This window comes from Balearica regulorum, chromosome 1 (genome assembly GCF_011004875.1).
Source record: "Balearica regulorum gibbericeps isolate bBalReg1 chromosome 1, bBalReg1.pri, whole genome shotgun sequence".
NCBI lineage: Eukaryota > Metazoa > Chordata > Aves > Gruiformes > Gruidae > Balearica > Balearica regulorum.
In genome coordinates this window covers 211,296,454-211,322,044 of record NC_046184.1, presented here as the reverse complement: position 1 = coordinate 211,322,044, position 25,591 = coordinate 211,296,454, and the positions used below count along the sequence as shown (strand labels likewise).

At 37.4% G+C, this 25,591-nt stretch overlaps 1 protein-coding gene across 27 annotated transcripts in view; it reads left to right on the top strand.

Moving 5' to 3' along the window:
* DLG2 (discs large MAGUK scaffold protein 2) overlaps nt 1-25,591 on the top strand; it is a 1,060,789-nt gene that overhangs the window by 641,827 nt on the left and 393,371 nt on the right. For all 27 annotated transcript variants that reach the window (XM_075742480.1, XM_075742449.1, XM_075742451.1 and 24 more), the window contains one exon: nt 13,216-13,266. In XM_075742480.1, the coding sequence (XP_075598595.1) occupies nt 13,216-13,266 (51 nt within the window). The remainder of the gene's footprint in view (nt 1-13,215; nt 13,267-25,591) is intronic.

Genomic DNA, 25,591 nt, shown 5'->3' with positions numbered 1-25,591 from the left:
CATTGGATAGAAAATATTGTCTTCCTTTATAATCTTTTATGTATTGCTTTTAACATTATCCACTGCAGTTTTTATAGGAGGGGCTTTTCACATTATTTGCTAACTTTTTTAAAATTTCAGAATAACTCCAGTGTGTTCTTACTCTTTTCCTACAGCAATATAAATAAATCTGAATGAACACCATTTTGCTTTAATTAAAATGCAAAATTAGGCATTTAAATTCTATTTTCCCCTATTGTTAGCCAGAGATTAGCTGATCCATGCTGTAAAACCAACATACCTTCAGCACAGTTTCGGGAAATGTTCTGAAGCAAAGTCCCTACTGTTGCAAGTTGTGATTGTAGACTGTTTTGGAATGTGACTCATTTCTAATACACATTTTACATAATAAAAACCCATGCTACTTTTATGCTGTGATGTGGTGAATCCGCCTCAATGGTAAATTACATTTTTAATCACTGTTTAGATGACCTAGCTTTCCACATACAGTAGCAAACCCAAATATACCACAGATAATGCCTGTTTTCCGGATCTTAAAAATCCCAGCTCTCATAATTTTCTATAGAGGATTGACTTAGTTTGAGGGTACTAGAAAGTAAAGATCCCTAGATGAGATAAATTTCCACTTTGTGGAGATTACCAATAAAAAGAAATTACAACCGAAATGGTGGTTTGGTTTTTTTTTGGTATCTTACATTAACATATGCAATCAACTGTCGAGTGTTTTGTGCCTGTAAATTGTTCTATATGAAAATGGCAATAGTTTAAAACTTTGGATTCTTTTTAGTTATAAATTATTTGTGCTGAATATGTGATGGTTTATGTTAGCTAGGCAGAAAACTTCACTTTATTGGATTTTTGGCAAGTGTGATTGTTTCATTCTTTTCACAGCTTAATTGGGCAGTAGTGTGGTCATAACAAAATTAATCTTGTATAATGTCCAAATTCAGGACTTAGACTTTGCAAAGGTGATGGAAAGGTGAGCATAGCACACTGGGTTTATCTTTAAACTATTGAGCTATAATAATTTTTCAAATAATGTGCAGCATACAAGTTTGTTTAATCACTCTGACTTCACAATCATCTTTCCCTTTAGTAGAAGCAGATTGCTGTTATCTTACTAGCGCTCTTTCTTACTCTATAAATTGTAAGTCTCCAACTGTCCATATGACCTCTTATTATTCCCCCAGAGGACAAACATAATTTGCAGCTGGTGCTTTCAATACTGTTTCATTTCTTTTTAAAGGCATCGTGCATTACTTTGGAGTTTGTTTGTAAAATAAGTCAGAGAAGTACTGCTCTTTCATTCTCCAGGCATTTGATTTTCAGGTAGAAGAACACAAATATATTCTAGTTTATGGAACATTTTTTCATATATATTGACATTGTTGAAAGATGGCCATCTTTCTTTCAAAATAGGGACCAATCTCCAGGAGCTATTCTCATGACTTAAGGAGACCGATCTCATGAATAAGGAAGGTTGGTCTTTTGTCAGGACTGTGCACCCCTGTTTGAATTACATGTCTCAATGAACCTTATCTCTATATGCAGACCTATTGGAGGAAAATAAATGATACTTTACTTTCTACCCGATTCTTGAATTCCACATATTTTTGATTTTTGGCTGTACCTAAAACCTAGTTAATTTATATTTTGTAGGCATCCCCCTGCTTTACTAAAGTTAAAGCTTTAACATTGTATATAGTTTGCCATTATATACACCTTGAGCACAGTTTCTTATTTCCAGGTCTATTTCTAGCCGTTGTTCCTTCCCTGCCAATTCTTAGCAAAGAATGACTCAAAAGAATTATGAGAACAGCTTTCCCTGTCACATTTTTAATCTTTCTGCTTTGGTGAAAATAGGAGGTACAGAGCAATAAACACAAGCCTGCAAAGTTAAACAATTTTTTTTTCTCAGTTTAGCCTTGCATCGTGTTGTAGTCTGTGGTAGTAAAGAATACTGTATTTACAATATGTGTGCATTAATTATTACAAGATGTTAGGGGGCTGCTGAATTTGGTAGCCTGATAGAGGTGAGGCTGCTGCAACTCCATGCCACAATGTCCATCCAGTAGCAAGGCTGAGCCTGTGTTCCCACCGAGCACATACACAAACAGGACACGTACACAAGTAGACACATGGCTGAGCAGAACAACACAGACCCAGTCAGCACTCACACAAACAAATGCACCACCATCGGAGTCATCGTGTCCCCCTCCCTCGTATAGATAGATGTACAGTGTGAAAACTGCCAGTAGCTGGATTTAGAGACTCAGTAGAGCTGGCCCCAGATCCCTGCTGCCCCAGATGCTGGTAGCTGGGTGTGCAAACCCTTGAAGCTGCAACCCCTCTCCAGCTGCTGGTATAGACCCCTTTGCACACACCAACACACACGCAGAGCATACCAACACACACACACCAACACACACACACTGGATCCCTCCAGTAACTGAGCTTAGACACACAGTCTATCCAGTAGCTGGCCCTGGATCCTTGCACACCAACACACACACACAGAGACACACAAACACACGCACAGACACAGACACAGACACAGACACACACACATCTCAGTCAACCCCTGGATCCTACAGTCTCTTGGGCAGTTGTCATGGACCCCATGTCCCTCCAGTAGCCAACTCCTCCCGTTGTCTCCCTCCCAGTTACACCCCCCCCCCGGCTTCTGATGGCTTCACTTACTGCCCAGCTAGCCCAGCTCGATGTTTGCTGGCAACCACCCACTGCCATACGCACCCTCACGCACTCCAGCTGCTGGTACCACAGACCTCCATACACATACCCACAGACACTCACACTCACAAAACAGAGCACCCCTCACGCAAGAAAATAGGTAGAAATGGAGTTTAATAGAAGACATGACAGACAATGCTCAGCAGGCGCAGGGCATGGAGAGGGAAGTGCACTCACCAGCCTTGCTTTCATGTGACCGGTGCCTTTAATCCCCTTACCCCTCCCATGCTTCTTCCTCTCCAAACCACCTTTATCTCTCCTTTTTCCACACCTTTGGTTTCTCCCCTAAAAATCTCTCATTACAATGCCAAGATGCTCGTTCCCTGCATCCCACAGTGCATCCCACCCCCAAAGGCAGTGATACGCTCCCCAGTTTGTAAGGTGCTCTCCAGTTGCCCCATCGTGCTGGGTGTCACCCTTAGCCCATGGGGCTGAGGCTTCCCTGGGAGGGAAAGGGTGTCTGACAGGCTTACAGGAGTTCCTCCACCTGCCCTTGTGCCTCTGTTCTCATGTGTGTGCACACCTTTGATGGGCTGATGGCTCCTGTGATGAGCCTGGGAGCAGCCAGACCGGGTGTTATTTGGGGTCCCTCACCTGCCACTGACTCTCTATGTTCCTTTCTGGGGGCACAGATGAGCTTTTATCACATGCACTAACACAACAGATTCCAAATATGGGATGAGGCAGACAAAAAACCAATCCTGAAAAACAACACATCTGCTCCACAGACATGTTAGAGCATGTACAGTGTGGTAAAGGCCAGGAACGCCTTTTTAGTGGCCTTGTGGATATTACAGAATTTGATGTCCAGGAGATATACTATACACAAATCTACCTATATTGTTCACTGACCACTAATGTTATTACATATTGGTGACATAAGAACTGCAGTATTTTTCAAATCTCTACTGCCAAATAGTTTACAGGTTAGGTGTGGAAATCATAGGTTTCATTATGTCAGGAAACCTATGGAGAACATACAAAAGATACTTCGTATAATTGGTAAATTATGCTCTACTTCTGAAAAGAGATGATGCAATACTTGACATTTTAAAGTGGTATTACATAACATTAAACATTGTCAAGGTATTGCTGTGTTGCAGTTGTGCATTTTAGTGTATTAAAATACTCTTAGAATATTTTTTATGCCATAGTTGGTTTTTTTCCAACACTGCTTTCTTAATCTGAGGCAGATAATTGTGCAGTGAAAGCTTTTTGTGCTTCTTTTAAAGGGCATTATGTGTCAGCATTTTGCTCAAGCTTTCTTTTGACTTTTTCCTTAGTGCCTCAGTAAAGCATCTCAGCTGTTGCACGCAGTAGTTAATAGATAACCTTAAAAGCATTTATTTTTTTTTTTTTAGAATATTGAGATAATGCATAGAAATTATTTCAAAAGTAACATTCAGGTTCACATCTCAAGATTTCATCTTTGTATTGCAAATGAAACTGAAGGTGGATGAAAGTAAATCTCTCCTTAGATTTATGTTGAAGAATTTTTAATGAAAACCTGAAATTTCTCTTGAAATGATGCAAAAGTTTTTCCTAACAAGAAAGCTGAGAAGCACTTGGAACAATTTGCTGAATTTGGCTAGGCTTAGATTGTGACCCATGATGATCAGTTGTGCTGTATTAGCTGCTTCTCAAGGTGTGCACTGTTAATCCCTGTGAACAACAGTTACATCAATTTTCTTTCCATGAGCTTGAGGAGAAGTAGAAAACCACTTTGATTCTGTCTCAGCCATTCAGATTGTCTTTTTTTTTTTTTTTTTCTGCAGCAAAATTAATTGGGCATGAGGGAGCTGTTCTGCTGTGCTTTTACTTGTAGAGTGCAGAGGACTGTGGCTCCCTGCCCATACATACACTAAAGAGTCTTCTAAGATTTTAAGAGAAATAGTGAACCTTTCTACAGCTATAAAAATACTTGTAAAGCAAGTGATTTATGAGTAAAAATCTTGTCCTGTGGAATACATGAATTTTTTTAACGTACATATACTTTATTTATGTGAATATTCCTTATTACTCATTTTTATGATTTGTGCAAGTATTTTCTTTACCTTTTTAGGTCTGCTCCCTCCTGCAGGTGTAAACACATCCACAGATGAATAAATGTTACATCAGTTACACTGGTACAAGCCCAGTGACACCAGTGGGATTGCACCAGTGTTATTGAGAGTACAGTTTAGCCTTCAGTACTTGTGCTAGAGTTAACACATGGGAAAAAAAGAACCTGAGAGAATTCATTGATGGTGATTTGCTCATAGGCAAAGGGATGAGAGAGCAGGGAAGGGAGTATTAACTCTCAAAGGTAAACAAAGGTACTGGGAGACAATTTTAGGCACAAAAATATGAGTCAGAGTACATTGTCATTTAACAAATTGGAAGAGATTAGATTATGTTGTTTGTTATTTATTGAGGAAAGGGGCATGCCCATTATGTATATTATATATATTTCATTATATGATTGCTGCATAAACATGTAATGGATATCAAAGAATGCAGTAAATTATTGCTGTTCTTTTCTTGCCTAAAATTTTGCCAGTTAGTATGCTATTGATTTCTCCCTAAAACTGAGAGAAAATTTTATTCTAAGTGTTAAAATGAAACAAACATAACCTACAGTTTATGTATTAATTTCTGCCTTTTAAACACTCTAACTACAGTTACCAACCTTTTAAATAAAATTATGCAAATTACAGTATTAAACATTATTAAAATAACCTTTTGAATTCCCAGTTACAAGTACTTCATAATCTTTGTTGATTAAATAAGGTCAATCAAGCAACAGCAATTTTCCATTTTTATGTGCATAGAATGAAATATTGCAAAGGAAAATAATTTCTAGAAATCTATGAACTGTTCAGATTGTTGAAAAGTTTGATGGATTTTCTTCTAAAACTGAAATGGACCAGAGATATAGGAACCTGAAAAACTGAGAGTTTATGATAACTCGTATGTTAGGGTGTCAGCAATGGCAGAAGCACAGAAGAAAATGAAACTCAGAACTTCTGAAGTTGAATAGTAAATGACCTGAATTGCACAAGAAAGAATGTAATTTTGTGGAAAGAAATGACTGTACCCAGTTCTCTGGAATGCACTGCTTCAAATTCCTGCACTGATGTATATTATATATTTAAGATACAGAAATATATAAGGAATTTTATGAAATAATTTTTTGAGGATGCAAATCCTAAAAGTCTAATGTGTCTTTATATAGTCAGTGGGCAGACACAGGTTCCTCAAATGGCATTTCCATCCGAAGATTAAGGCACACGGCATTAATTGATTCCTTTCTCCAATGCCTGTAAAAGAAGCCTAGACAAATGCTGAGATTTCTACCTGTTAGATGATAGCTAATATGATGGCATATGAATTTCTCTTAGTATAGGAGAATGTTGTAAGTACAAAAGCTGAAATTCGCATTCTTCTTCTTTGGTTGATGCTGATTTTGTACAACTTGGACTTGCTAGCCTAAACAGAATTCACACATGGATGTCATTTTGTTTCCATTTACTGTGAACCCCATTTGAAATCATGATCTCTGCTTTCATCTGCTTCATGGATTATGTTTACGAAACTGGGAGTTTTGTGATAGGTCTGCATTAGATACATTGAGTACTTACACTTACAAACATATAGGTACTTTTCTTCTGTGGTATATATGGCCAACATCAGAATACGGACAAAACAAAGAGAAGACAAAGAAAAATTTGATGGCTCACATTGTAAAGAACAGAGTGTTATCACATAATGTCAGCTGCATAAAATAAAAAGAATACCTAGGAGGAAGGTAACAAGATATGTTTTTTGGACTGCAGAAAGTGTCAGATCTATGGAGACAAAACAGCTTGAAAAAAATTCTAAATTGTTGCTGAATAAGGGAAAGTATTGTGAGGAGTGAGAGCAGCAAGTAGGGGAAACCAGAAGAGAATCCCTTATTTGGACAAGATTTTGAAACTACAGTTAGGCAGGTGAAGCATATTAGTGAAAGGAATCAAGGCACGTGGAGTGTATGAGTGATTTCATAGGAGTTATGGGAGAAGATTATGTTAATGATGAGAAGATGGAAAGCTAATCATGAATACTCCTTTGGATGAAGTGCGATTAGATAAAGTATGTTTAATTTAGTATGTATGTGTGTGCATCTGTGTATGCAAGAAAAAGAAAAGAACAGATTTGGAGGTAGTAAGAAGAAACAAACAAGTAAAAAACATGAAAAGAGTGAAAATCAGAGAAAGCAGTGGAAGCTGAGGTGGAGAAGTTACAATTAGAGCTAGGGCATGATAATTCACAAAAGGTACAGAAAACATGATTTTGTTCTGAACAAGATTTGAGAAATGAGGTAGAGTAAGATAAAATTAGGGATTTGCGGATCAACCAGAGAAGAGTGATGATTACTTGCTAAATGAGTATTTTCTCCAAGAAAATGAAAACAAGAAAGCCCAGGGTAACAGTGAGAGAGGAAGAAAGAGAGGAAAGGATGAATATGGTACATAAACAGTGGAGAAGAAGGCTGACTAAAAATTAAGACCTGTAGAAGCATATAGGAGACATCTAAGAAGAAAAGAATGAGCAAGAAAAGCAGCCTTTGAGCAGGGTACAAGTCGATCATGACTGTGCTGCAGATCTTTACAGATGTTGAGCGGGATTTGGCTTCTTGGAGCTCTTTTAATTGTGTGTTGAGGGTGTTATCTTCCCTAAAGGATATACAATGACTGGTGGTTGAGTGCTCTGTAGGCGTCTATGGAAGGATCCACAAATCAGTTGCACGTATACTGTAAGACCTGTTCCTGATAAAGTATACATTTCTTTCAAAACCATATGATCTTTCACTTTTCATTCTTCACATCAGAACAGTTGCTTTATGACAAGAAAGTTTTAGGTTATGGTAAATTATCATTCAAAGAGTTTAACATATTGTCCTTGTTTCCGAAAGGAAATATGGATGAAAAGAAGGAATTGGGCTTAGTTATGCACTGTGATTAAAAATAAATGTGGGGTATCTTGTACAAAAAGCCCACAAAGTGCACTCACTCACACAGATAAAGAAGAGTAGCATGAAAAGCTTTCTGGCAGCCTCCTTAGGACAATTTGAAAACACAAACCCATCATACCTGAAATCAGAGAGCACAGGAGGCTGTTTTCTGTATATTTATATGCAGTGAGAAAGGAAACTTTTAATGGTCTTGGAAAACGATATCAAAAGGACATCAGCACATTTTCTTTGATAATTAATGAATAAATAACCTAAATTTGGAGATGGCAAAGGGCTAAATAAGGATCACTCTTTGGTCTTGCTGATAAAACAGAAATCATGAAGGGCTATTTAAATCTTATACTCATTAAATTACCCAACTGGCCTTGATGTTTCTGAAATGTAAAATGGACTGTCTTAATTATGCAGCAAATTGGAAATTTTTAAAGGACAAATTGGTTACTTGTACAACAAGACTTCGGCAATCCTGTATTCTGTTGAGGTTTGGGTGGTTAAGCAACTGGTTAAACCATACAGCCAAAAGAATACAATTTGCATGTTGAGTGAAAATCAGTGTCAGGGTAGTTATCTTCCTATGCATATGATAATGAAAGTAGAAGCAGTATCTTCTTTCTTGAAGACAGCTGAAAAACAATATCCAATTAAATATAATTAAAATGGGTTTTGTTTGTAATAAAAGTCTACAGTTGTTGTAATTTTTAGGCAAAACATTCTCTTCTTGAAGATAAGACTAAGCATAACAAACAGCTCTAATGACACAAATTTTATTAGAAAGAATAGGTGCAGTGGTTTCAAAATATTACAGTTGTATAAATTGTAAGTGGTTTGATGCTGCTGTTGCCACTATCGTAATGCAGTTCTTATCATTAGAATTCAGATGGTGACATCTTTATCTTATTGAGTGGGTGGATGCAGTTTTAGATGTGTAGAAGTATAGCAAGAAAGAATTAGGCAACGCTTACTTGTTTAAGTGTAAACAGGTCTATCAAATAATTGCAGAAGTTTAAAAAGAGTATGAAATTATTATTATGAGAAAAAACCCGTATCTATAAAAGTCTTAACAATGTGACAAAGTATGTAAAAATAAAAAAATGAACAGGATGTTTTTGTCAAGGATTTTGGAAACCTATCATAATCTGGACAACTGTTTTTCATTAAGGGACTACTTCAGCTGCTTATGTCATCCAGAAACTGCACTAAATGAGAGAAACTTCCTGGAAAGTCAAATTCTTCATCTAAAGGACCAAACAAATCTGAGTTTGTGAGGTCTTTATTTTGGTGTTCTGTATGCTGGGCTTTATTTCAGGTTTTTCACAAAATAGTACATAAACCCCCTCTTTTTACCTGTTCCTTATTTCTCATTCTCCTGAAACAAAGTGTCGTCTGAAGTGCTTTCTTCTTAGAAAGATAAGCAATCTGTTCTAATCTCTAGTGGTGATTACAGCTTCACCAGGAGAGTTCTCTTGAATGCTGGAATCTAGATAGTTACCATACATTATATGTCTTTCTTAAAGACATTTTCTTGTCAAAAGTTTGGGAGACTCCTCCAGTGTAACAAGTGCAGTTGTAAATGAAAGGCAACCATTACCTCGCCTTTGCAAGTAGTTGCTTTAAACATTGGGACTTAATTGAATTATGGTAACTTATTCTACAGGGGCTTTAAGTTCATCACACTCCAGATTATGAACATATGTAAGGTCAGGAGACCGAGAAGCCTTCTTATATCAGAAGTGTACGTTGGTGATGCTGTTCCTGAACAACAGAGCAACAAAGGCCCTCTAAAGGTTTCATGCGGACCTGTTCCTCATGTAGCACTTATGTATTTTGTCCTGGTCAACAGTCTCTTTTTTGTTCTGCTGGAAATAAAGCATATTCTTGAATGAGGCACATTTTGATTCCAGACTCTGTGCCTTGAAGAAGGGATGTGGTTGATTGTGTCCTCCCATGGACCTCATCTTATGAACTTGTTACCCACTTCTGCCAGAGTCATTTTGGCCTGTTACTGTCACAGGTGGTGTTGGGCATTCTGTCTCCAAAGAGGGGACATCAGTGTCCTGAATCACAGAGGGAAGCCAACAGCAATGTATTTTGGCTTTGAGCTTTTGGAGAAGGAGGAGAGACTGAACTGTTCCTGTGGACTTCCTAACCAGCTGGGTTTGTGGGAGCAGGTGCTGGATGCCACACCATGCGTATGCTGCCAGTTACAAGTCCAGACAAGCCCAAAAAAGCAATCAGAAAAGCTGCTCAACCAGAGATCTGGCCTTTCGCTGGTGTATAATTATGCAAGGCATATGGCATCCCTTAAGCAGAACTTTATTACCAATCTAGAGTTAGGAGTAATGCAGAGAAAACAGATTTAAGGCAAGTGCTCACCAAACTTTACACATGTTTTTTAGACTCTGTTTGTACTCAGTGAAAGGAAACCTCAGGGGCACAATTCATCTAACCTGTCTGAGATATCTAGTGTAGAATGAAATAAATTAAGACCTGGAAGTGCCTGTTTCTTTTCAGTGAGTATAAAGAGAGCTAGATTACTACCTCACATTTCAGCATTACAAATATAAAAAAATAGTTGAGATTAAAGGTATCTGTTGTCAACCTTGCACATCTGAATGATGTGAAAGAATACTCCCAAATTGACTTGGAAATGATGATGATTTCTTTGGCTGTGGAGAAGAGAAAACCACGTGAAAAGGTTTGGACTTTTTCATAGCTATTTAAAACCATAAGGCCATAGAAAATTTTGCTGTGTTTTCTTGCTGCAATCTGATAGAAAAGCAGAATTCAGAAAACTCATGTAAAGAGAGACGTAGGCAGAGGTTCCCACAACTTGCAAGAAATGGAAGTTGCAGGTTCAGACAGCTTGTTTAGGTGCTTTGTCAGGCCAGAAACTGTCAAGTTAAAATGGACAAAAACAGAGGGTATGTCCGTATGCTGCTCAATGCGAGGACTGACAGGCCAGTTCCAGCGCTGGAGCCATGATTCTCCTCCTGCTTAACTGTTGGCTCACTCCTTGGCTACTTGTTTCCAGCAGGCTCCAGACAGAAACAGCCTTAAGCATTGAGACTTGGCTGAAAATTGACTCTAATTTAGCAGTGTAGGCGCAGCCAGAGAGTCTAAATATGAAATAAAATGATGCTAGCAATGAATGATACTGCATACATCATCATTCCACCTGCCTCAGGTAGGTGCAATATCTTAATAGATCCTTTACGAAATAACTGCATTGGTCTTCTGAACAGCCAGCAAGAAAAACAGGGCAGTGAACTGCATATGTAGACATATATGCTTAAATAACAAAAGGAGTTGGATCAAGATCAGCTTTTTAATCCATATTACCCCTGCTGCTATGGAACCAGATAATGGATCGCTGCTGTGATTAATAGTGATTTGAACTGGAGACCTTTTTTGGAATCGTGACTGTGGATGATAAAAGAAACCCCTCAGATGATCATAATCAAGATATTGTGTGCAAATACAAATTGAGTATTCAGCGTGTGTTTTCTCCTTTCATCTTTATACAGAGGTTGTTCACTTCTCGTGTCCCTCTTTTTCCCGTTTTGCTGCACTAACGAGTTTTTAATGCAGAGGAAAAGTGACTATAAGCAGTGAAGCAAAGACAGCTTTATAGAGCAAGACTGAGGAATTGAAGACATAGATCAGAGCTATCCACCAACCTAAGATAAAAGAGAAGTTCATGAAAACAGAGACGTATAGATAGCTTTGATTTCATTATCATTAGACAAGAAAGGACGAAAAATGGAATAGCTATAAAGCTGTTCATACCTAGTGAGTTGCCTATATTAATAAAAGAGTCTATGCAGAAAGCATTAAAGTGATAACACAGAACAGGAAAATATCCTATAGTAAAATTTTTGTTCATATCTGTTTTTAGTGTAGTGTAATGTGATTACCAGATCATAATATGTAAAATATAAAAATATGATGCATGTATTAAATATTTTATTCATTGATGCTGTCATATCATTGTTAAGCATGGGTTATTTGTTTGGACTTTTCTCCCTCTCCGTCTTTCCTTTTGAACACAGATTCTGGGGATCGTATTTCTATTACTGATTTCATGGTTTATCAGATAGCGAATTGCAGACAAATTAAATAGTTGGTGGCTTTTATAGGAAGCTTTTATTTGGTAGATACATGTACCTAGTTATAATAATCACAAGAGAAGTACCTAATTACATTTGAAAAGTGCTTGACTAGATAAAGAATGATTTGTGTACAGTATTTTCTGATTGCAGTTAGAAAGCTAATATAGAAAACTAGCAGCTGGGAGTGGGGAGGGGTAATAAATGTTCTTGTTCTGAGAAAGAACAAATTTGTTCCTCCAAGATTAGGTCAATCCTAATGCTTCACTTCAGTTTTGCTCTTACACAGTAATTTTTTTTTTTCATTAAGTATAAATTATGTAAAACATTAAAGCAAAACTATTTTCCAGGAAATATCTTCTCATCACGAAAACTAAACCAGCATGATTCATGGGCAATATCTTTTATTTTTGATTAATCAATATTTTCTGGCCAAATCAAAAAATTGCTGACTAGCTGTACCTAAGGGACACTTTGAAATTCTTCTGAGATTTTAATAATAGAAGTATTTTCATTTCTATGCAGTTTACTTACAACATAGTCAGCTTTCATAGCTTTCTCAGATGTGGTACTCTACCCATTTAAGAAATGAGGGAACTGAGAGAGGGATGTTAAGTGAGTTGCCTAGAGGGACAGAAAAAAATCCATGTCAGACTGGAACAAGGTTTCAGAATACTGCTTAAATCAGTGTCATGTCTTCAGCTGATAGATTTCTTGTCCAGTGCAATCCATTTTGGTGCTCTACATTTTGTAGCTTAATTTATTTTGACACTGAAACTCAGCGTAAGAATTGCATTAACATTCTGTGCCTTTTTGCCATTCAGCTGTCTGCTGCAAAGGTCCTCTGTCATGTTCTTGCCCTAGGTTAATGTAGTAAACAAGATGTGTTTCAGTATATGTATCAGTGAGTGATTTTTACATAAGTACTATGAATTTCCTGTCTGGTTTTGTATTGCAAAGTAAATTGGAGCTCGTAAGGCAATGGATAATTAATCCTTCTTCCATTTGTGAGAATAATTTTTAGAAACAGGTCTTCTATTTTTGACATGAAGCTATTACCTTGGAAACTATTTAAACATTTGCACAAAGCACATGAGCATTCTATATCAAATATCAGTCATATTATGTGACTTAGGTATCCATTATTTCAGAGGTTTACATTCTGAATTTTTACTGTTTTCAAGTTTGTAGGCTTGATTACATGCTATTCAAGACAAAGAGGAGCTAAGTAGGCTGTAATTTAGATAGCCTCACCTATATGTTGAAAAATGTGTTTCAGTAATCATACTAGAATATCTGTACAGGATCCCCTCAACATCACCTTCCATGTGCATTCAAAGAATTTTCTTATTTTATTTTCTTTAGGTCAATGGAACAGAAATTGAATATGAATTTGAAGAAATTACTTTGGAGAGGGTAAGTATAATTTATTCTTTTCTTATAGGAAAAAATATAATCTGTAATAAAAATAATGTAATTACTTCTGAAATTAAAAATGGTTAAAAATACCATAATTTACATTTTGAATAAAGATGCCCACTCTTTATTCTAAACTATGAAAGTGTGAGTGATACAACAGGATAAGTCTTTCATTTTTTAAGAAGCTGCAGGTGTAGCTACTTGCAGACCAGGATCCAGAATGCTTTTCTTCCCCATAACTATGTCAGTGCTCAACTAGGCGTTTCATTGCTGGGAAGAGCCTGTGTGACTTGGTACCTCCCTTTTAGCTTGTGAACTGGAATTGTGGCATCTTTTCTCTTTTAATCTCCTTGATTTCCTTGAATATGTGCATAATAGAAGACATGTAGTTTTCTATTATAAAACAAAAATTGCAAAAGTGGTTTTAATCTTCAAATGACTGTATAAAAGCTACAGACCATATCTATGTGAAAAGGATATGTTTATGCAAGTCTGAATTATGTGAGCTATAATCAGGGCTGGCAGTGAAGGCGTTGTTGGTAGTGTGGTTTAAAAGTAGCACCCAAAAAAAAAAAGAGAGAGATTTAAAACTTGTACTGCATCATATCTTCCTGGATTTGGTGGTTTTTCCTTGCCTTTTGGTAGTGTAACTGTTTTCATTAGACTTCGGACTTTCTTTGCCACAGGATCAAGACCAGGTGGGCTGCATATGGTGTGAGAAAAGAAGTCTAAGCTTTGTCATGTCTCATAGCGCTTACAAAGATTTCTAATGGCTGCAAGATTTTCATTGCTCAATTCCTTCAATGTTCTGTCAACATCCTGGTAATATGGAGTTTTGTCATCTTGAAGCAAACGCAGTTAGGCTTCTTTCTACATAAAATGTTTGAATGCAAGGCCAGATTTACCAAGATATGTCTGATGCCGTATGAACAAATGCCTGTAAGGTAGCAAACTACCATTAAATTAGATACTTAGATTATACAATTCATTGCACTTTTTCTGCATGTTATATTTTTAATTGTCCAGGATAATGAATTCTATAACCATTCAACTTAAAGGGACAGAAGTTTATGTTCTCATTGATTTGCTCTCTCAGGCAAATTATGAAAGAGCAATATATTTTTTTTATCATAGCCATCCTCATAACAGCTAACATATAAGGTTATAGGCACTTTTTATCTACTGTCTCTCAACTTATTTACGCATCACTAGTTATTCATTGGACTAGAGTTTCCAAAGGTCACTGAACAGAACACATGCCTCCTGGGTGATATTTTGAAAACCACTTTATTTTTAACAGATGTGTAAGTTATCAGTGTACATACTGCAGAACGAATGTGATTTTCATCTCCTGTACCTGTCTGATGCAGATAATTAGTTATTCATAATATAATAGAACATAATATCAGTTAAAGACTGAACAATAATAGCAAAAAAGCCACAGATTTTAATGGAGGATATTTCAGTTGTTTTCTGGATGCTGCTGAATCTGTGGTTTCTGATTATTACTGCTTGAAATGTTCTGTCACATGTATCAGTGTTTTGTCTCAAAGGCAGAGTACTGTGTCTGCTGGTTTTTGTGTGAGATATAAAACACAAGTGATTGCCTTTAAATAGCTGTCATTTATGTTAGACTAAAAGCATTTTCAGAAGAAAGACATTCTCCATGTTGATTACCCATTTTCTTCCACAAAACTGCTTTTAGAAATTAGATGGAAAATCATCTCTCTGTATTTAATGGCAAAGCTGCAAAATGTATTAAGGTTGCTGCTGTTGAGAGATAAAAATGTAGTTTGCCCATATCAAACAGTTGGTAATAAACTTTCCATTTTAGTCCAGTTATCCAAGTTTCAGAGTTCTGCATCCCCAAAACAACCAGATATTTTTGTCATGACATTTATCCACATTTTGAAATAGTGAATATTATTTAAAGGATTTTACGATGCAAAAGATAAATTGGTTGAATGTGTGTTAAGGCTTTTGCATTCTTTCCTGCTTTTTTTTTTTTTCTGGCATAATGAAAGGGAAGGTGGTAAAGGATTGAATACCCATCTCCCAGTCTGTATAGACTTGGAAAGGACACCATTAATTTAATTGTAGGAGGTCACCTTCATCCATAGGTGACATGAATTTGTGGGATGTATTCCTGAAGAGAATTACTGGCCCCAGAATAAAGAGACGGCTCCATCCCTTGGGATAACATAGGACCACTGTGTGCATGTTGGCAGAACGCGTCTCATGTGGAGCTGGGGAGCAGATCAGCAGGGTCTCAAGAATGCCAAAAGGACACCCTGCTAAGGGACTGAGGGTTGGACAGTGTAGAGCTTGCTGAGTGTCACTGAGCTGCCTGAGACCCAGCTGGTGTACCGAGAAATGACTGCAAAGAGGCCTGTGTAGAAAGCTTTTTTATTTTTGCTCTTTGACATCATGTTGTTCAGTTGTTTTTATTTAAAATGCTGGGTCCTAGTTTACAGTTTAACAAGACTTGGGGTTTGGAGTTTAAAAGGCTTCACTGAGAGCTCACAGACAATGAATTTCAGGCAGATCCACCTTAAAGCTGTGATCAGTGCTGTTCCAGGAGTTAAAGGTGTTGCATGTACGCCTCTGCTAGCCCCCTCCTTCGTGGCATGCTCTTTATCCTTTTGCTGTACTTCAGTTGTGCCATCTATTTATCAGGTACCATCACCAATCCCTGAGCCCAAGAGGATCACTGTTAAATATGTGATCCTCATTTAGAGCTCTCATAAGAGCCTACTTGAGTAACACAATTACACAGTTAAGAGAAATCAAACAAATTATCTTCTCTTAAAAAAAAAAATAAATTAAAAAAAGAAAAAAGGAAAGGAAAAAAAAAAGACACCTTTAATTCCTTCAACTGCTTCAGGGAATGTGTGAATTTCTCTGCTAACTTACAGGCATAAAATGCAGATTCAGATGTAGACTAAGACTTGGCGATTTGTAATAAACTACAATGCCCAAATGCACACTTAGACAAAATTCCTTAAAATAAGCCATTACCTTGCTCTAGCTTGAATATTAAAGACACCATAAAAAGGAAAGTATACATAAAATGGCTCATATTAGTGCAGTGATGTTAGTCTTCCATTACTGCAGGACCTGAAAAATGTATCAGCGCTGCCAAGAGACCGATTTGCACTTGTAGATCAGTGGTCAGTGTAAGAGATAACTGAATAGACTCTGTGACAAAGCCAAGCCTAACTTCTCTAAGCTGGAGGAAAGTTTTAATTGATTGACTCCTTGGTACAGCGCTGTGCTTGGAGACATATGCTGAAGAGAGGGTTTTAATAGAAGTTGATGGAGTATCAGCCAATATCAATAGTTACCTTGAAAAAGAGTAAAGACAGACAGTGGGTCACTTAATGACTCATGTTGGATTTATGCCAAGTTCAATGTCTGACTTCAGATCTCAGTACGTTTTTGCTCATCTAACCTTTCCTGTTCTTTAGATGTTAGAGAAAAAGAGGGCAGTTATGATTAGTAAAACTTTTCACAGAATCTTTTGATGCCTTGGCAAGTATTTTCATTCTTGTCGCGGTTTAACCCCAGCCGGCAGCTAAGCCCCACGCAGCCGCGCACTCACTCCCCCCCTGGTGGGATGGGGGAGAGAATCAGAAGAGTCAAAGTGAGAAAACTTGTGGGTGAGACAAAGACAGTTTAATAGCTAAAGCAAAAGCCACACGCACAAGCAAAGCAAAACAAAACAAAGAATTCATTCCCCACTTCCCATGGGCAGGCAGGTGTTCAGCCATCCCCAAGAAAGCAGGGCTCCATCACGCGTAACGGTTACTTGGGAAGACAATCACTCTGAATGTCCCCCTCCTTCCTTCTTCTTTCCCCAGCTTTATATGCTGAGCATGACGTCATGTAGTATGGAATATCCCTTGGTCAGTTGGGGTCAGCTGTCCCGGCTGTGTCCCCTCCCAACTCCTTGTGCCCCCCCCAGCCTACTCGCTGGTGGGGTGGGGTGAGGAAAAGGCCTTGGCTCTGTGTGAGCACTGCTCAGCAGTCACTAAAACATCCCTGTGTTATCAGCACTGTCTGCAGCACCAATCCCAAACACAGCTCCATACCAGGTACTACGAAGAACATTAACTCTGTCCCAGCCAGATCCAGCACAATTCTGTGTCTGTATAAAGTTACATTACTTTTTGTGGAAGAGACTGTTTCGAAAAATTAAGTTCTATCAACACTGGAACTAAAGATGTCTAGTTCCTAGTGCATTTGCATCATGAGATTGACTGACCTTGGCAGCTGAACAGGTTGAGCTTGGATTGAGAATTTTCCCAAGGCTAAGACACGCATGAAATGTCTCTATTTCTTTTTCTTTATACTCCTGTGGGTTCTCTGGCCTATGATAACAATTCAGGCTACACTGCAGAATGTACCTGTTTTTAGTGAACCACATCATTTTACAACCGTTTTAGGAACTTAGTGTTTTGTTTCCTCCTCACTTTTTCAGATTTGGTTACAATTGGCTATTGGAGTTACTAACGTTGAGGGGGAGACAGGCATGGATGCTCACATAGCATAATTATTTCCTTAGAAAATCAGGTTAAAGATATTCCAAAAGAGTAAATTCTCAATAATGATTTATCATCTGGGAGTGTGCCGTGATAATAACTGATAAATTTTATCCTGTATCTACCACGTGCTCTGTTTGGTGGAGAGACTGAAAACCTACAATCTCTCTTCTTTTCCTTTGATTTGATATTTCAGTGACATCAAGTGCAATGAGAAGATTTCTTTTCTCTAGTTCAAGATTATTGTTCTCTAAAAGGTTGGATTTCCACTTTTCCACCAAATTCAAGGGTCTATTCAAATCTCGACTAGAAAGGCTGAAACTGTAATCATAAGTAAATGTAAAGGGTAAAATTTAAAAATCTTGAGGAAACAGTGGAAAAAGCAATCCTCATACATTTTAGTAGAGTAAGGAATTTATTTCAGGCCTGGGCTTTTATTTACTTTGGTACCTTGTAAACCTAAGAAATAATTACTACTGTACTATTTATTATGCTGGTTTTATCACGAATTTCCTTTGTGAAAATGCAGAAGTTTGCAAAAATATAGAGATGCATGCTACTGAACGCTGAAAAGCAGTGGGAATTGGATTGTGTTCAATGACACAAGGATTTCAATTTGAGTCAATGTCTTATTCTTTATATTTATCTACCTATCTTGTTTTGGCAAAGATCACTCTTTGCTTGTATGTCTGGGAAATAAGGTTTTCACTGTTAGTCAGTAGTGTATCTGCTTTCTGCCTTTTTTTAAGGTGTTAGATACCAGTTGTTCAAGCATCAGTGTGCTTTGACCTCTCCAGAATGAGATTGTAGGACAATGCAGTGCCAGGAAAGTCCTCCTTTAGGTAGTTCAGAAATAACAGAGTGGAAGGGAGTGGTAAAGAAATGGCCACTAGGAAAAGGTATTTTCAAAGTTTAAAAGCTTATGCCTAGACACATGCCTTTTGAGAACCCAGAGTGCACAAATCAATATCCAACCATCAAGAGCCCCAGTGGAGTGGTCTGACATCGTCCAATAGGAGAAAGTAAATCTTTTAAAGTGAGTGTCCCTCAGGTACCAGACGAGCTCCTCCAAATGCACTGTTGCTCTCTGAGTGTTTATTTCTACAGAACTGTAGATTTTTTTCTTGACTGTCGAAAGCTTTCAGACTGCCTGCTTCCTAAGTGAGACTAAGTGGTAGTTATTCTTGCAACCTCAGACTGAAATAAATTATAATTCAAAGGCAGAACCCTTCTTATTGACTAGTCTATATTGGATTTATAATAGAAGAGTGACCTATGGGTGTTTATTGCAATAAAGGTCACACATAGGAATTTTTTCCTGGAAAAATGTATCTTTCTGCCTACAACAAGAGGCAGAAAGAAGTATCTATGTATGGAGCTGAGTTATCAGCAAACAGAAAAGGTGAATCCCATCTTTTTTATTGTTGTGCAGACAATTTGAAAAACTGATCTCCTGGATATCCATATAGAGTCTTTGTGGTGTATTTCTCCGTGTATGTGTAACACAAAGTTCTGTAAAATGAAAAAAAGGTATTAAGAAAGATCCTTGAAAATCCAGGTGTAATGCATGCAATCACTGTGCAGGAAATTCATCAAATCATAGAAGGCCTAGGTTGGAAGGGACCTTAAAGATCATCTCATTCCAACCACCCAACCAAATGTCTTAGCTTAGAGTTAACAGAAGATTATGCTACTGATGATAGGCTGTTATGTCATCAGAGAGGTTTGTAAGCATTGGAAAGGGCAGACTCTCTGGCCTCTGGATGCAATGTCTTAAGCAAGGTCTGCGTTCTCCTTTTGCCTCTTGTGCCTTACCAGATTTTGCTTTGATCTTAGGTTGTGCAGGAGCAAACTGATGAAAGGAGCTGAAGGAACCTGGTGTCCAGTCCTGCTAGTGTGACACTGAAATACCAGGTCAACATTTTCCAAAGCAACTGGAATTTGGTTGCTTTAGTTCAACGACCTAAATTAAGATTCCTTGGAACAGCCTCATTTTTTTCATAACATCACTCACCCAAAGCATGTGACTTTCTGTCACCTCAGAGCAGCCCTAATTTTGCACCCAAAATATAACTAATCACTGGAAAACTTTGTTCTTATTCTGTCAGAGAGTCATTATGCTGAAACTACTCCTGGTCGTAGAGCTGTGCATTTCTTGTGGGGGCTTGTTCTACCTGCGCTTGGCAGAGGCACAAAACGTGTCAGTCTGGAGTATGTGTGGAAAGGCAGAAGAGCTGGGAGAAGGAGGGCTGTACCTTTTGAGGGGCAGAAGCTCCTGCCCGGTGTTTTTAGCTGTCATTTTCCACATTCAGTGTCTGGGACTAGAAACTCAATAAACCCACATAACTGTCTTACTGAAGACTATTGGCTAGACAAGTGAAGGAACAGCTGTTAATATTATACGCCTCTTAGAGATGTAAACATAATATTTTTATTTTTTGTTATTACTATTAAAATTGCATTGCTACAGGTTGGGAATACCATGAGGTAATACTGCTGAGCTGCCCACAGTTTTCCCAAAAGAAGTGATAGGACTGGGAGGACCAGTCTGTTTAAAGTTGTCTCTCCAGATGGGGATGATCTGGACTGCTTCAGAATATGCACTTCCAGAAGAATTTGAGTTTTTCAGGGCAAATGCTAAAAAAGCACGTGGCTTTCCATTGAGCCTCTGTTTATAAGGAAGCCTTGCCCTATATTTCGTCATTGCTACAGCTGTGCAGAAGGTGCATCCTTTCCCAGCTGTAGAGTGGCAGCAGTTCTCATCTCAATAGTCACAACAGAAAAGCTGCAAAGCCACAAAAGGGGAGGCGAGGGAGGGGAAAAGGCTATAAGTGACTAGGGAAAATATTTTAACTGCTACAGTTTATAGCTACACTGTGATTAGGTAAAGAAGCTGAAATAATACTATACATTTAGCTCCTTCTGGGTGCCTATCAAATAAATTCCTATTTTCACACTGTTATCTTGGAATCTTGCTTTTAAATCTAAGTCTCTGAAAAACACTGCATGGATACTAGCTCAGTTAAATCAGAATAGTGTATTTCTTTGGTTTTATTTCTGCGAGGCCATTTAAAGTCCTCTGAGGTTATTCTGTCAGTGAAGGATGTCCCCTTTCATGCATGTGTGCTGGCTTTATATTTCAGATAGAAAAAAAACCAAAAACCAACATAGTTTGGATTTACACTTGATGATTCAAGATTTCCAAGACAAGGATTATTTTTATTACTATGAATTAGGCTTTTATTAATTTCTATATTTATTTTTGAAGGTCTATATATTCATTACTTTCAGTAATTCCTATAGTGGTTTCTGGGTATTACTTTAGATGAGGGGTTCACAATTTGTTTCAATGGCTCCTCAGATTATCAGAGTTTTCCTGTTGTGTGAGAAATTTTAAATAACAGAATATTCTGTTATGAAAGCTCGCTGTGGTATTTTAGCATTTTCAAAATAATGTGAAGCTTTGAAGAATGCTCAAGCAGCAGAAGAAAATTGGAGATTGTTTGATATATTTTTTTTAAATTTAATAAGAGTCACTCGACACGACACACTGAACCACTTTGTTCCCAAAGGAGTAAAAGAAATTTCATTCTCCAATATATTGAATCACAAGCCTGAAGTTACTTAAACTCTCTGCATTGAAAACTCACAGGAAATTTGTTCAGGGAGAGCATGTCAGTACAAAATACAGATACGAGAAAGAAGGCATTAGCACAATACTAGAAAGTATTCTGAAAGTGATAGAAACAAATTAAAAATCAACTGCAGGAAAAAAATCCCCAATAATGATAATGATACATATTCCATATCAAAAATGAAGAAAAGTTGAAAAGCTAGGCAGCATGTATTTAAGAGTTCAAAACCTACCTATGTGAGTACAGGAAAAAGAATTATTCATGTTCATCTCTAATTGAAAGTTATCCCTTTAACTTTGCAAGATCACTGAGACCTTGAGTTACCCATTATGTGAAAAGTTATTTCTTGCAAGTCATAGCTGCCTAGAGGCAGCATTCTGCTGCTGTTTCTTTTAAATTATTATTATATTGACATTTTATTTTTCAGGTAATATCACTCATTTATTGCCTTTCTCTCATTTCCTAATTGCTCTCACTAGATAGTTTGCAGTGAGTAATTCTGCTGCTTTTTTGCATTATTTATAGCTTTACATGAAAATCGCCTTTACGTTAGATGTAGCTCCTTAGCATGTGGCCTTTCAGCTTATTTACTCTATTATCTTTAGCTGATGATCTCACTCCCGTTTGGAGTCTGGAAAGTGAGCATCTACCTTGGGCTGGTTGTGAAGCTGCCTTGGTAGTGAAAGGGGAGCAGAAAGCATCACAGGGGTGTCTTGTGCCATCCCAGGGTCACACTGTAATACAGGCAGAGTGAAACTCCCTCTGCAGGTGCAAATCGCAATGGCTAGCTGAGGCTTTTACACAGGTCAACTTGCAGAACATAGCAGTTTCTGAAGTGAATACTTAAGTGCGCAGTAGATAATGTGGGTCTAATGAGAAAAAAAATCTTTGCACAGTGAAACAGGGTGGCCTTTTGGAGCTGTATCCTGGTCCTCCAGGCTGATGCAGCTTTTCCCTCCAGCGTAGCATTTCTGTTGTTATTAGACAATAATTTTGTCTGGTAATAATTTTGCAGGAATAAATCCTTTATTGATTTGAGAGTTTAGCACAGATTTAGGGGTGTTCTGAGTGCTCGGATAGAATCCCAATTTTCAGGAAGTGCAAACAAATAGGTATTCTGCTGCACGCCATTCGACCTTTCCAAACTGGCAAAAAAAGCCTACTAGTAGAAATCAATCCAAGCGTATCACCCAAGCAAACCTGAGGTATCCCACCCTGCAATACTTCAAATCAAGCAGCACTAGTCACTAATGAGCAGAGCTGCAAGTGTGACTTCCAAATAAATGCACCAGTTCTGCATAAAAGCTTTTTGAGTACTAATAGGAGGGTGCATATTCACTAAAAAGGAGTAATAAGTGTGTCTGAGATGCTGACTTTTCCAAGACAGTATGTAGGAATCTTCATGCAGAAAGATCGAGAAAGCAGAGCAGAAAAAAAATATGACAAACTAAAGAGCTACGAAGCAGTGGTTCGACTCAGTTTTCACTTAGTTTTGCAATTGGCATTGGCAAATACTTTGTAGATTTCAACTGCTATGTACATTTAATTAAATGAGAACGATGAACCTCAATTTACTGGTAGAAAATGAATCATTCTGGGGATGATAGTAATCATCTTGCAGCAAAGATGGTCATTGTCAAGGCAGGACTTTTTAAAAGGCATCTTTGATGTACTGGATTTGTCTCTTCAGAAAAAGTAATGTTTTGCATTGCAGAAAATCGCCTTTCATTTTTGTTATTAATTTCGAATCAATTGTAATGCATAAATGAGGGCCACTCAACCTTGAGGAATCAGTATGCCACTTCAGTAGGGAATAGCATTGCAAAGATGGAGAGAAATAAAGGGGGGAAAAAGGAGGAAATAATCTGCTGCTTTACCCAGACTGAATTCCACAACTGTCATTGTTGTGCATCATAATACAGTAATACGATATCACAATAAAAATTTCTAATTTGCTCTTTGGATGCAGCATTGCAGTTATTTTCTGTTCTTATGCAGTTATATTTGAAGCAGCCAGAAGCTCATTTGTTTTCCACTTATAACAACCATACAGCTTCTCTCTGACTCTGTCAAGGGAAGAAAAGCTCTTTCTCATCAAAAGAGCGTTGAGAATTGATCTGGTATACTTTTTTGCAAAGTAGTTTTGCAGGAACAACGGCCCACTTCGTAGCATGTAGAAGTTCTTTGGAATTACTTGATATAGACCATTTCCTCTCAAATTTTGTCCCTATATTTAAAACTGCAACTAAATGTCAAATGGGTAAGGTAACTTCAGGTATGCTAAAGCTGTAAGTAGTTGAAAAGCAATTGTATGCTGCTCATGCATGTTTTATATTGCAAGATACCGCTTCACCCTGAGTTTGACCTAGCTGGTGAGTCTCAAGCATGGCTTGAAAGTCACCTTATGCAACTTAATGTGATATATGAATTCTGACTGAATTCTATGAATAATTTATTTTTTTGAGTGGTTTTTAATTTTGCAGAGTTTAACTGGTTGCACTTGGAGTACAATACACATTTCCTATACCTCACCTGCAAAGCAGCAGAGAGGTTCAGTTAGCATACTTTTATTGTGAAAGTTTAATACATAGATTGCCATTAACAGGAATTAAACATTATAGGGGAAAAAAAAACCCACAATAAAATAAATTATGAGCTTGTAACTTGAATTTTTACTAATGTTAAATAATGCCTTAAAGTGCAAATATTTTTCTAAACTGTGATGATGATGGTAATGTACCTAGTGTTTTTATCATATTTCATGATGGGGAAACTTAAAGCACAGTAAAGCAGACCAGCTGTGAAAGTAGCATGAAAATACACATATCCTAATCTGTAGTCTAGTAGCTTACTTGTGGAAATATACTTTTAAGAGGACACAGGGAAAAGTACCTACTCCATTGATATCAAGGATCTTAATAGCAGTGCCAAATTTACAGAAATTTAGGAAAAATGGGAAAGAGGATAACAGATTTATATTCTTAACATGTCTCTTGAATTTTTAAAAAATGCTAAAATATGTGCATTAACTACTTGGCCATCCAATATTTATTTAGGAAAGAGAAATTTAATATGAATAATTAGTTTATACAAAGCATTGGCTAATGTTATAAAATAAATACTTGTCAAATAATAGATATTTTCATTATATTTCCAAAGCAGAAATAGGGCTGCACTACACAGTGAGGAACTTCTACCTGTTTTGCCAATAAACGTATAAGACAATTAAAACACTGAATATTGAAATCATAATTGATTTTTTTGGAAAGAGAAATGGTATACCTATGCAACTAACATTATAATGAATATGCTTAGAGATTTCATATTAAGCTTTTTCATAGGAAATCTAGAGATCTATTGTTATAATTCAAATGGGGATAATGCCTTTCTGAGAAGAAGCTTAGAAAAGCAATACGACATTTCTAGGTGTAGTCATAATGTGGCTGAGGGAGAAATGAGTGAGTCAAGAGAGTGTGTGTGTATGTAGACCTACAGTAAAAAGGAATTGTAACTGCTTAGAGCTATAAATTTTGAGCTAAAGTAACAAAAGCCATTAAAAATCAATGTCTACTCTGATATTCCACCTCCAAACAAGGCCATTACTCATCTCTCCCAGCAGCAGAGAAGTATTTGTCAAAACGGGCTGAGGAAAACCATGATCTTCCTGAAACTTCAATGCTAGTTTAACTAGGTGGAAGGAAATCAGATGAATCAAAATGTAGTGAGGACTTAGAGCCTAATGCAACTCTATGTGAAGAAAGCCTCAGTTATGAAAATGGGCTAGGGCCTTGGTTTTCCAATCTGATTTCTAAAGGAGTGAGTTGAACAGCGTCTGCATCTGTCATGCGGAGTTTTCAAAAGATCTTCGAGTACCGAAGAAATTTCTATGTATTGAAGAAAGCTAATGCTATGGCCGTGCTTAAAAAGGATAAACGAGATGTGTAGATCAGAGTAAAAGACATGCCAGAATGTGCTTGGTAAAACACAGTTAGGTGTTATAAACTGGCCAAATCTGAAGTCATACATCAAGAAAGAGAATACAGCCTGTGTATGAAATCAAGAACTCCTGCCTGGAAAGCAATGAATCTGCAAAAAGTCCTGGGCCTCTTTGGCTGGTCATCAGCTGAACCCAAATTTTCAGTACAG